This window comes from Nomascus leucogenys, chromosome 1a, assembly GCF_006542625.1.
Source record: "Nomascus leucogenys isolate Asia chromosome 1a, Asia_NLE_v1, whole genome shotgun sequence".
Taxonomy (NCBI): Eukaryota; Metazoa; Chordata; class Mammalia; order Primates; family Hylobatidae; genus Nomascus; species Nomascus leucogenys.
Window position 1 is genome coordinate 77898332 of NC_044381.1, and position 12955 is coordinate 77911286.

The following is a 12955-nucleotide window of genomic DNA, read 5'->3' on the forward strand; positions in this document are numbered from 1 at the left end:
CATAGAACGTTCCTGACCCTAAAGCCTGTGCAGTGGGCGCTCCGCTTTTTAACTCGAGTCCTAGACACTGTTCCCTGGACTTTGTTCCCAATGCTGTTTGTGAGGAGCGGGATGTTTTCAGGGATACTGCCAGAACAACGTGAATTGCTTCTATTTATAATACTGTCACTGCAAGGTATTCCTGACCATCCTTCCAGTTTGGTAGAACCAATTCATTAGATATATAAGTAGAGATTAGTTGTGCAGTCCTTGTAATTGAGGAGGAACAACTGCCCACAGCAGTCCCAGGTTGACTCAGCAATTCTTTAGTAATCACATGAGCTGAGGCCTTATCCCTCCTCTCCCTCCCCACCCCATTCCTATCCTGAACCCTACCTGTCTTGTGTACTGGTGGAAATAATTTTCCTAAGAAACCCTAGATTCCTGGAGCTGCAGTAGTGGGAGATGGGAAGGAAAGGAAAGGAAAGGAAAGGAAACTAGTGTTGGTTAAGCAACGAGTGTGTCATACAAAGCCTGGTGGTTTGCAGCTTTTTTCCATAATCTTTCATTTATGGAATTTCTTCACGAAATTTTAACTTCACCATCCAAACATTTAACACTACTAAATTTGTGTGCTTACAGGAACTTCATAGACAGCGATCCCCAGGTGTTTCATTTGGTTTATCAGTGTTTAATTTGATGAATGCCATCATGGGAAGTGGCATCCTTGGCTTAGCTTATGTTATGGCTAATACCGGTGTCTTTGGATTTAGGTGAGTCTTCATATTTTACCATCATATTTTTTTTCCATTTTGATAATATACGGAGAAGTAGAGAGATTCCAGAAGGTGCTATTATACAATTTCTAGTTAGTTATTTCTGGAGTTTTAGCATTTTTCTTGTTATTCTTGTTGCTAGTCTGGACCTTGGAGGGCTACTACATAGCTTCTTAAATACACAGAAGTGTGACTAGTTTTTAAAAATGGGAACTCGATCCACATTTCATTTATAATGAAATATGACACTTAAGAGTGGCATATTCATTGTGTCTCCTTGGCCAAAGTGAATCAAAGCCATGCAGATTAACTTCCAAATAGCAATTCTGTGAGTGCAAATACAACACATAATCTTTTCATTCCTCACTGTCTCTTTGTATTATTAAGTAGTCTTATTTCACTTTCTGAGGCCAGGCATGTGTTTTGTGCCTGTTCTTTTTTATGTTTCAGGACTTGGCTTATAGGCCAGTTTGCCCAAAATAGAAGACAATCCTGGATATTCTGTGCTTTCGTAGTACTTTGTATATTCATTCTGTTATTATAATTGTTAGAATGATATGTTTGGAAATTAATATTCCCACTAAACTGAAATCCTTTATAACTGGAGGTCAAGGCAGGCAGATCACTGGAACCCACGAGTTTGAGACCAACCTGGGCAAGATGGTGAAACCCCATCTCTGCCAAAAATACAAAAATTAGCCTGGTGTGGTGGAGTGCGCCTGTAGTCCTAGCTACTTGGGAGGATTGCTTGAGCCTGAGAGGTTGAGGCTGCAGTGAGCCATGATTGGGCCACTGCACTCTAGCCTGGGTGACAGAGTGAGATCCTGTCTAAAAAATTTAAAAAATAGAAAAATACTTTATAATTGGACCTTATTCTTAGCATCTAGCACCACATGGCTAATAGAATGAATGAACAAGTTGGCTTTGTTTGTCGGTAGAAGCAGATCTATTTACTAGGAAATTTAAAATGCCTAGGGAGTCTTTTTTAGGTTTATTTCCTGCTTTTATTCTGAATTTTTTGATAAGCAAAGCAACTTTTAAGTAACCCAACTTGCTTTTATTATGGAATGTACTCACAAACTTTCATTATTTTTAAAATTAAAAAATATATGTGACACCTTAAGCAAGACATAGTCAGAGGACTTTTTTGATTCTCTTTGAAAAACCATAATTTATGCACCAGGGTCTTACATGCAGATATATACTGCTGAATGTGTGCTCACCCAGTCATAGCAACCATCATTTTTGGTGATGCTAAACTGTTATTTTGTGAAGTTCCTGATGTCAGTTTAATGACATTTGTACTTTTACCTCTCAATTTTATTTATTAACAAGTATTAACTGGACCACAGAGAGAAAATTTCTTCAATGACTGGGGTAGTTCATTGGGGATAGCTGTATAGAAGCTTGTCCTGCCAGTGTCTTCCTAAAAATGAACAGGAAATTATCTAAGTTTTTTCTTTCACAGTGTTGGTGAGAGGACCTCAATCATTACATTGTTTGCACATTTTTCAAATTGCATCATTAGAGGTGTGTTTACTACATTATTTTAGTTTAGTTTGGTTTGGAGAGTGTGTGTGTTTAATAGATGCTAGAAAATACAGTCTAAATAAATCTTAAATACACCTTAATAAGATGAAGGTATGATAAGGAGGTCCACATCACTGGAAGTAGAGGGAGGAAGGGAAAAAGAGAAGACAATGAGATTGCATAAGTAAAACTTCTATTTAGACTTAAAATAAGAAGAAAACCAGTCATAAAAGGGAAATATTACAAGATTATTTAATGGCTGATTCAGCAGTCAGCAGACAAGACTGCAAAATGAGAAAGTTTGCTTGTATTTTTTAAAAAGTTTGGTTTTTATTTCTTTTTTGATTTTAAAATCAGTATATTTTCATTTAAATAAACTGTGGTAAATACAAAAAAGTAGAAAAGTATCTTCTTAATTTCCTTAATGAACAGAATTCTACTACTCGGAGATAGTTCCTGTAAATATTTGACTGTTAAGAAATTTGTTTTTGTAATGAGACACCATACAAAAGACAAACTTTTGGGAGGATATGACCAGGTGTTCTTTTATGTTTTAGCTTCTTGCTGCTGACAGTTGCTCTCCTGGCTTCTTACTCAGTCCATCTTCTGCTTAGTATGTGTATTCAGACAGGTGAGTAAAAATGTTATGCTGCTTCATTTAATAAAGCAGTCCCTTGAGTTTGTATCTACATATAGAATTGGATGTCTCAAATCTGATATCCAGTAAGCATACATTTTTATTAGATAGGGTGATCGGAATGGAGAATTTGAAAAACCAGGATATACAGACCCAATACTGTGGGGGAATATCTAAGCACAGGATGGGAGGAGGTAACTAGCATTTTTACCTGCTTTCCTCCACAACACAACCTAATTTTCTGGAGTAGAGTAGATTATGGGAGGATCTAAAAGATTTTCAAAGGCTCTAAACCTTATGCTTATGGGGAAATCATTTTCTCAAGGAGAGAACACCTTCTCAGAGCTACTGTTGCCTTCCCTGCCCCCATCTGCCTGCTAGTCAGAGGTAGGGATGGCAGAATTAGGATTGCAGGAAGTAAGGTCACAAAGCTTTAATTTATTTAGACACATTATGTATTTTTAATTGCAAGTCTAGAATAGGGTAGTTTTTTCCTAAGAGAAATAGGTGTGTGCAGTTAATTCAATATATTTGTGTATATATTTTTTTCCATTTGGAATTTTATTATGCAATTCAGTCATGTATTGAATAAGTTCTTTTAGGATTCAGTAAATAAAAGTATATGAATTATAGAAGTGCTTTTCTAAGGTTTTCCTTTCGTCATTAATAAATATTCTATGTTCATCAGTCCTGGTCTTTTTATCTGTCTAGTCTCTTTTGTCTTTGGATTAGGTCAGCTTTGATGCCAAAATCATGGGTTTAATTCTTATATGGATGAGTTCATTTTGCTCTATCTGGCCTTGTGATTTTCAGATTTTAAGAAGAAAAGTAGATACACAAAATAGATAAAAATGGATTTCTTAATTCATTTAGTATTTCTATAAAAGAATACCTGAGGCTGCATAATTTATAAATAAAAGAGGTTTATTTTGCTCATAGTTCTACAGGCTCTGCAAGAAGCATGGCCCTTCTTATGAGGGGCTTTTCTGCTCCATCTGCATCTAGTAAGGGGCTCAGGCTGCTTTCATTCATTGTGGAAGGTGAAGGGGAGCTAGGATATGCAGAGATCACATGGCAAGAGAGGAAGCGAGAGAGGAGGGGCATTCCCGGTTCTTTTTAACAACCAGCTCTCATGAAACTAATAAAAGTGAAAACTCACTCATTACCCCAAGGAAGGCACCAAGCCATTCATGAGGGATCTGGCCCCAGGGCCCAAACACCTCCCCTTTGGCCCCACCTCCAACACTAGGGATCTGATTTCAACATGAGATTTGGAGGGGCCTGACAAACCAAACTATATCAGTGAGACTATTCTGTGCTGAAACAGGTGAGTGAAGCCCAGTGATGTTTCTTAAGAATTTTAAGACTCTCCAGAATAATTCTGAAACCACTGCTCTAGTTTGTTTTCCTAAAACCTGTCCATCATCAGAAATACTCATAGATCTTTTTATACTCAGAGAGCTCTAAGCCTCAGGGATTCTGATTTCAAAAATCTGAGGTGAGACTCAAGAATATGTTTTTAACAAGGAAAAACCAGTTAAGGATCCATAGTTTATAGCTCTAACTTGTACCAGTGCTTTGGCCATCCAGTGCCAGATATGTTTTTAACAAGTCCTCCAGGTGATTCTTATGCAAATCTAGTTTAGGATTCATAGTTTATAGCCGCAACTTCTAACAGTGCTTTGGCCATCCAGTGCATGCCTCTGCTCTCAAGGAGCTTGGGTGAATGTGCAGACAGATACAAATACTAGGAAGCAGTACAAATATTAATCCTAAAGTAACAGGTTGTTCATAAAAGCATCCTGAATTTAGGAATAATAGCTTTAGATAAATATATTTGTAAATCCTGCTGAAACTTAAATTTTAATTGCATGTATTGAAATTTTGCTGAATGTGAAAAAAATTATACTTAATTGTGATACTTTAACATCTTGGTAGATTCTTTTAATTCATTCTGTTAAAAGATTAATACTTTAGTCAACTACATGGCAATTATGTCTTTCAAGCTTCATTTTAAAACTTCATTTTAGTTTTAATTTAAGTAAAATGTTTTATTTTGGTTATGTGGGAGTAGTATTCAATGTGTGGAGATTTCTAAGTAATATTAATTTTTTACTCCTTCAGTTCACATGTATTTAACTTTAAGATTCTGTGTTTGTTCTTTTCTGTAACTTTGGGGCGTATGAAGTGAATATATCTGTTTCTTTTTCTTTTCTCCTTTTCTTTGATTTCTGTAGCCTACTTGGGCCCATGAACTAACTACTTCATGGTTCTGCCTGCACATTGACTCACCTGTCTTCCGTTGATTGAATTCCTTCAATCTTTGTAAAATTCTCTATGGAGGTAGGCTTTTCCTTTTTTTTTTCTTTCAATACATACATTCATATATAAAGACTAGAGTATAATACGTAACTAACTCTCCCCCAACAGTTTGTTGGACTATCATAAAGGATTATTATGCTCAGATTGAATTCATTGGTAAGAGAAAGAGCTATCATGAGTTTTTATGAAATAACTTCTTCATTTATTTGCTGGAGGTAAAGGGTAAAGAGAAATTTTCATCTTTATAAAAGTAAAGGATTTCTTCACATGAAATTGTACTTTAGATTTTATGGAGAGTTTGGGGTCTATCAGGACTTTTCATGGGAGCTGAGGTGGCATGTAAAGAACCTTATTCTCTCTATCCTTCATTTGTCGTCTGTAAAATGGCAATGATAACACTTCCCTCTTGGAATTGTTATGAGAATGAACTAAAATAGTGTATATGAAATGTCAAGTCCTTGGCAAATGAGTGCTCACTGGAGCAAAAATCCCTAAAGATTGCAGAGTGTTGTACACACTACTATCTCAGAAATGGTTGGTTGCCATTCTTTTGGAATATTTCTCATGCTCTGATACTAAACCCACAGCTCCCCTCCACTGGCTTCCATGTTACTGTCAACTGGAGAGAATGAGAGTCCTAGAACTCTGCATACCCCTGGCCAAACCACAACTCCCTAGTCGTTGATCCCTACTACTCACTGCGTTGTCACCATTATTTGCCTTGAGACCATTTGGATTATGACATTATACCATTTATCTCAATTTGTGTTAGTTATTTCAAGTATACTAGATTATCTTTCATTTCTCAGACTCATCCCATATGGCTGTCATCTGTTTCTGACCTCGTCTTCCAGTGCTCTCTAACTCCTGAAACCCTTCCACTGTGCTCTCTGGAACTCACAGTCAATCATCAGCAAAACTCACGTCTCTAATTCTCTTCTGAACATTTCTGTCTGTTTTTTACTCTACAAGAACCTCCTCTGAGGCTTCCCTGTAGTTCTCACAAGGGGTCAGTCTTTTCTCTTTATGTCTGTCATACTAATTTGAAGATGGTGTAGGTCCTGTTTGTCCCACGTTTCTGCTTCTCAACCATCTTCCTCTCCTTGAACACCCCAGCTTTTAATCTCATGAATATATACCATCTACGGCTCTCCTTGCTATTGTCATCTATAGACTCCTAGAACATTTCCTGTCATTTCATGAAAGTTTTAGCTAAATTTTAGCTTCTACTTGCGTTTTAGTTTCTTCGGTATTACCCATGTTATAATTCTGGATGATTTCAATATCCATGTAGCTAATCCTTCTAATGCTTTCAGTTCCTGAACCTCTTATTCTCTAATGATCATATTCTCTACCTACACTGGCCACTTATTTTTTCCTATGGTCATACCATTGATCTTGTCATTACCAAAATAGCATTTGTTAGTATCTGCCCATCTGCCACCACCATCTCCTATGTTTCTAACTCACCCTCTCAAGTACTTCAACTCTGACAGTTTTCACCCCTACCAAGACTTCTATCAATCCATTGATTCTACCACCTTTGCACTGACCCTCCACACTCATTCTTATTTCCCTCTTTATCCAGTTGAGGTTTTGTAGTATGTTATTTAATCCCTTGCCTATCCCTTGAACCATCATATTTCCCTGGCAAAATTCCAGCCATAGTTAAATATAACTCTGCCTGCTTCACATTTGCGCCTATGCATTTGAATCTTCCTGAGGAAAAGCACAACCATGCAGACTGATATCACTAAAATTCAATGTCTAGTGGACCTATGATGCTATCACACAATTCTGGTTCACTTCTTTGGTTCATCACTTCATTTAGCTCATTCATCTGCTATCTAGGAGATTGCTTTTTTATATCTTCTCCTTTCTGTCAAACCTTCGACACTTTTTTCTTTGATTTCACCCATAACTGATATTCTTTGCTTTCTGTTTCACTGAAAAAATAGTGGCAATCATAAAAGAATTTTATAAGCTCTTGCCACCACTTATTTATCTGTGCCCATATACTCTGTTCCTTGGGATGAATTCTTTGTGTTTATGTCTAAGGCGTACCCCTCAACTTGTGCTATGATCCCACCTGCTCTTGCCTACATTACTCCAGCCACTTTCTCCCTTCTTTCTTATTTCTTGGTCCTTTTCTACCATTTCCTTCCTATCACTTTACAAATAGTCTAATTTCTCTCATCTTAAAAATCTCTTTTACTTTGCATCTTTTGAATATGCCCCATGTCTTCATGACAGTACTCCTTAAAATAATTGTCTAAACCAGGCCAGGTGTGGTGTCTCATGCCTGTAATCCTAGCACTTCGGGAGGCAGACCCAGGAGGATCACTTGAAGTCAGGAGTTTGAGACCAGCCTGGGCAACGTGGAGAAATCCCATCTTTACAAAAAAAAAAAAAAATACAAAAATTTGTGTGAGGTGACATGAGCCTGTAGTCCTAGCTACTGGGGCAGCTGAGGCAGGAGAATCACTTGAGCCAGGGAGGCAGAGGTTGCAGTGAGCTGAGATCATGCTGTTGCACTTCAGCCTGGGGGACGGGAGTGAAACCCTGTCTCCAAAAAAAAAAAAAAAAAGAATTATCTAAACCAGATGTCTCCAGTTCCTCTCCTCCCACTCCTGTCAGGCTTTTCCACTGAAACTGTTGTACCAGTGACTTCCACATTGCTAAATCCAATGGTCAGTTCTCAGTCAGCAGCATGTGACAGAGCTGATAACTCCTTCCTCTCTGAAAGACAAGTCACGCTTTCCTAGTTCTTCCTGTTTCATCGAACACTCCTTTTCTGTTGAATTCTCTTAATCTCCCCATCTAAACATTGGTGTACCCCTGGGACTATTCCTCTGATCTCTTTTCTTTTTCCTTCTTTTCTTTGTTTTTGAGACAGAGTCTCACTCTGTCAGAGACCAGGCTGGAATGCAATGGTGTGATTTTGGCTCACTGTAACCTCCGCCCTGCAGGGTTCAAGTGATTCTCCTGCCTCAGCCATCTGAGTAGGTGGGATTACAGATGTGTGCCACCACACCTAGGTAAGTTTTGTATTTTTAGTAGAGACAGGGTTTTGCCGTGTTGGCCAGGCTGGTCTCAAACTTCTGGCTTCAAGTGATCCGCCCACCTTGTCCTCCCAAAGTGCTAGGATTACAGGTGTGAGTGATCTCTTTTCTTTTACACTCATTCTCGGGCTCATGGTGATTCTGAAATTTATATCCCTGGCCTGGAACTCTCCCCTGAATTTCAGTCTCATCTCCAGCTGCCTCCGTGACATCTCCACTTGGATGTCTAACAGCTCAGATTTGTAAAACTCCCCATCTTTATACTACCAATCTACACTTTCTACTGTTCCCATCTAAGTAAATGGTATTGTCTTTCTTCTAATTGCTTAGGCCAAAGATCTTTACGTTATTCTGTATCTCCCTTTTTTCCCCTCATTCTGCATGTTCAATCCATGCCATACTGTTCCCTTCACTTGAAAAAAAATTTTTTTTTGAGATAGTGTCTTGCTCTGTGGCCCAGGCTAGAATGTAGTGGTGTGAACATAGCTCACTGCAGCCTCGACCTCCTGCCTTAGCCTCCCGGGTAGCTGGTAACCACAGGCACACATCACCATGCACGTCACCACACCTAACTAACCTCAGCCTCCTGAGTTGCTGGTACTACAGGCTGGTACTACACATCACCACACCTGGCTCATTTTTTAATTTTTTGCAGAGATGGGCTCTTACCACGATGCCTAGGCTGTTTTCCAACACCAGCTCAAGCAATCCTCCTGCCTTGACCTCCCAAAGTGCTTGGGATTACAGGCATGAGCCATTGCGCCTGGCCAAAAAATTAATAATCTGGTTTTTTTCTCATTTAATTGCTACCACCCATCTTCAGTTACTATTACCACCATCAAAAGTAATAGTTTATCTTTTTGTTTTTACTTCCACTCTTACTTCCTGCAGTCTATTCTTAACAATACAACCATAATGATCTGTTAATGTAAGTTAGGTCATAGCATTCCTTTGCTCAAAATCCTCCAGTTGCTTCCCAGTTCAATCAAAGTAAAAGCAGAAATCATTACGAAGTCCAACACAAGTCTTCTGCCCTTTTTATCTCCTTGATTTATCTTCCAGTACTCCCTCACTGGTTTCAGTCACACTTTTAATTTTTATCTTATGTAACATTTACATAGCACTTAGCATCATTCTAAGGACTTTATGAATATTCATTTAATCTTCATAATAATATTATGAGGTAAGTATCAATATTATTTCCATTTTTTGAAATGAGGTAACTGTGGCACAGAGAGGTTAAAGTAACTTGTCCAAGAGAGGTGAAAGTAACTTCCCAGTTAGGAAGTATAGGAGCCAGGATTCAAACCCACACAGTCTGGCTCTAAAATTGTGCTCACTCTTCCCCAGTCGTGCTGGGTAGTCTCCTGCTTCCATACCTTTGTGCTTTCTGTGCTCTTCTTGGGCGTTTCCTCCCCCAGTTTCCCACATGGCTTTGCTCACTCATCACCTTCAAGGCTTTGACAAATCTTACCTCTTCTGTGAGGTCTTTTTATACAGTGTCATTTAAAATTGCAAGCAGCAACGGTTGATCTACAGTGTCATCAAGGAAAGAGGATCTACCTTTCTGTTCCATTATTCTTGTGTGTGCCTTCCCCATCCTTGAGGTCTAGGATGACTTGTGGAGTGCAGACATCGCATCCATGTTCTAGAGAGCAGAAAGAGAGAAAGGGATGCCTACGAGCTGAATCTCACTTAAGACTCCATTTTCTTGTTGCCAAAACTTAATATGCCCGATGGCCATACTAAATTGCATAGGGACCTAGAAAATGTAGCACTTATTAAAGGTGGCAATGAGCCCAACTAAAAGTCAGGGTTCTGTTACTCAGGTAGAAGAAGGGAAGAGACAACCAGCAGTCTCTACCCCACCAGGATTCCATCTTTATCCATCCTTGTACTTTACTATCTTTGAATAACATTATAAACTTTTATAGCTTAGCTACCAAAAATAGGTTGATGACTCCCATCCGTGCTGCCGAAACATATCAGCTACCTCTGATATTGGAGATCTCCATTTAGATGTTCCAGAGGCTTTGTGAGCTCAACATGTTTAAAATTAAACTTACCTTTCATTTTTAATGGCTCGAATGTGCTCCTCTTCCTGTAGCGTCCCTCCGTGAATGATACCACCAGTTTTTATCTCCTTCACCTCGTACATTCACCCAGTTACAAATTAATTTTGTAAATATTTCTCGGATCTGCCTAATTCTCCTTCCTTATTGCTACTGTGTAGATCACGCCATAACCCCTCCCCAGGATTACAGTAGAATTAAATCATAACAGGTATTTAAGTTCATGTCATTTTACTTCATACAGTTCAAAAGTGGGAGAGAAAATAACTTTAAATAGTGCTGGGTAATCCTGCCTCTATTCTACTCAGTGAACATATATTCATCTGGGGACTGAGTGTGAGGTGGGAAATATAATAATGCTGCTCCCTCTGTTATGTTTTTTTTCTTTAAAGATAACTTTTTTTTTTTTTTTCAGACAAAGTCTTGCTCTCTTGTCCAGGCTGGAGTGCAGTGGTGCGATCTAGACAAACCGCAACCTCTGCCTCCTGGGTTCAAGCAATTCTCATGTCTCAGCCCTCTGGCATCTTAAGAGACTTCCTATGAGTTCCTGCCTCCAAACTTTTTTTTTTTTTTTTTTTTTTTTTTGAGACAGAGTCTTGCTCTGTCGCCCAGGCTGGAGTGCAGTGGCGGATCTTTGCTTGCTGCAACCTCTGCCTCCCGGGTTCAAGTGATTCTCCTGCCTCAGCCTCCCAAGTAGCTGGGATTACAGGCACCCACCACCACATCCGGCTAATTTTTGTATTTTTTAGTAGAGACGGGGTTTTACAGTGTTGGCCAGGCTGGTCTCGAACTCCTGACCTCAGGTGATCCGCCCACCTTGGCCTCCCAAATGGTTGGGATTACAGGCTTGAGCCGCCGCACCTGGCCAGATAACATTTTTTAGTATACTGTCTTCATGGTGCTGTTTTAAAAGATTTGCATGTATTATTCTCACAATAGCAATATGAGGTAGAAATTGTTATATCCACTTTAGAGATAGGAAACTGAGGCACTGAGTGATTAACTAGCTTGCTTAAGGTTGCACAGCTAGCTAGTTAGAAGCGCTAATAATTCGATTTAGGCAAGCTAACTCCAGAGTCCACTTTCATAACACTGTGCTCCCATTTCCCCACTATTATAGGAACCTGGAAGCTTATTTTCTGGAGAAGGTAAACTAAAAGGACTCAGCAATCATAGATATTAGGTGTAGTTAAGGCCAAGATCACCTTACTGAAAACAGGGAGATTAAGTGAAAGTCTACTAACTGAAGGAGGGTCCCAGTTAGTAGGAGTTCTGAGACTGCTGGCAGCAAGTCTTCTACTTTCACTTAAGGGATTGGAGGAATATTTTCAACAGAATTTCTCCTGCCCAAGAGAAAAGACCTACAGGTAAAAATAGTTGAGGGCCCTTCAAGAAAGAGCTGAGTACCTCCTGTTTAATCATCATATAGTTAAGTATACCACTCAATAAGCCTCTTCTGTGTACACACAGCTTGTATGTAGTCTTTTAATGCATCACACTTACGTCAAGAAATAGCCAAGTATCACCAGATATTTCAGGAAAACCTTTAATGTGAAAGATACATACTAAAACAGCCACATACACACACACAAGCCAATAATGAGATACCTCTACACATGTATTAGAATGACAAAAATCCGAAACACTGACAATACCAAATACTGGTGAGGATGTGGGACAACAGGAACTCTCATTCATTGCTGGTGGGAATGAGAAATGGTACAGCTACTTTGGAATACAGTTTGGCAGTTTTTTAACCAAACTAAATATAATCTCGTCATAGGATCCATCAGTAGTGCTCCTTGGTATTTACCCAAATGAGTTCAAGACATACTTCTACACAAAAACCTCCATAAAGATGTTAATAACAGCCTTATATTTACCAAAATCTGGAAGCAACTAAAATGTTCCTCAGAAGTGAAAGAATTTTAAAAACTGATATATTTGTACAATGGGATATTATTCAGCACTAAGTAGAAATGAGGTGCCAGAGCCTTGGCTCACGCCTGTAATCCCAGCACTTTGGGAGGCCGAGGCGGGCAGATCACCTGAGCTCGGGAGATTGAGACCAACCTGACCAACATGGGGAAACCCCATCTCTACTAAAAATACAAAATTACCTGGGCATGGTGGTGCATGCCTGTAATCCCAGCTACTCAGGAGGCTGAGGCAGGAGAATCGCTTGAACCTGGGAGGCAGAGGTTGCGGTGAGCTGAGATCAAGCCATTGCACTCCAGCCTGAGCAACAGGAGCAAAACTCCGTCTCAAAAAAATTAGCTGGGCATGGTGGTGGGCACCTGTAATCCCAGCTAGTTGGTAGGCTGAAGGAGGAGAATCACTTGAACCCTGGAGGCTTAGGCTGCAGTGGGCTGAGATCATGCCATTGCACTCCAGCATGGGCGACAAGAGCTAAACTTCGTCTCAAAAAAAAAAAAAAAAAAAAAATAGCCGGCACGGTGGCTCATGCCTGTACTCCCAGCACTTTGGGAGGCCAATGTGGGCGGATCACCTGAGGTCAGGAGATCAAGACCAGCCTGGCCAACATGGTGAAACCCCGTCTCTACTAAAAATACAAAA

At 39.5% G+C, this 12955-nt stretch overlaps 1 protein-coding gene across 1 annotated transcript in view; it reads left to right on the plus strand.

Annotated features, from left to right (window-relative positions):
- The window catches only part of SLC38A6 (solute carrier family 38 member 6), a 67433-nt gene that overhangs the window by 727 nt on the left and 53751 nt on the right, over positions 1-12955 (plus strand). The window contains exons 2-3 of the mRNA XM_003267769.4: positions 622-752; positions 2843-2916. Coding sequence (XP_003267817.1) covers positions 622-752; positions 2843-2916 — 205 coding nt within the window. The remainder of the gene's footprint in view (positions 1-621; positions 753-2842; positions 2917-12955) is intronic.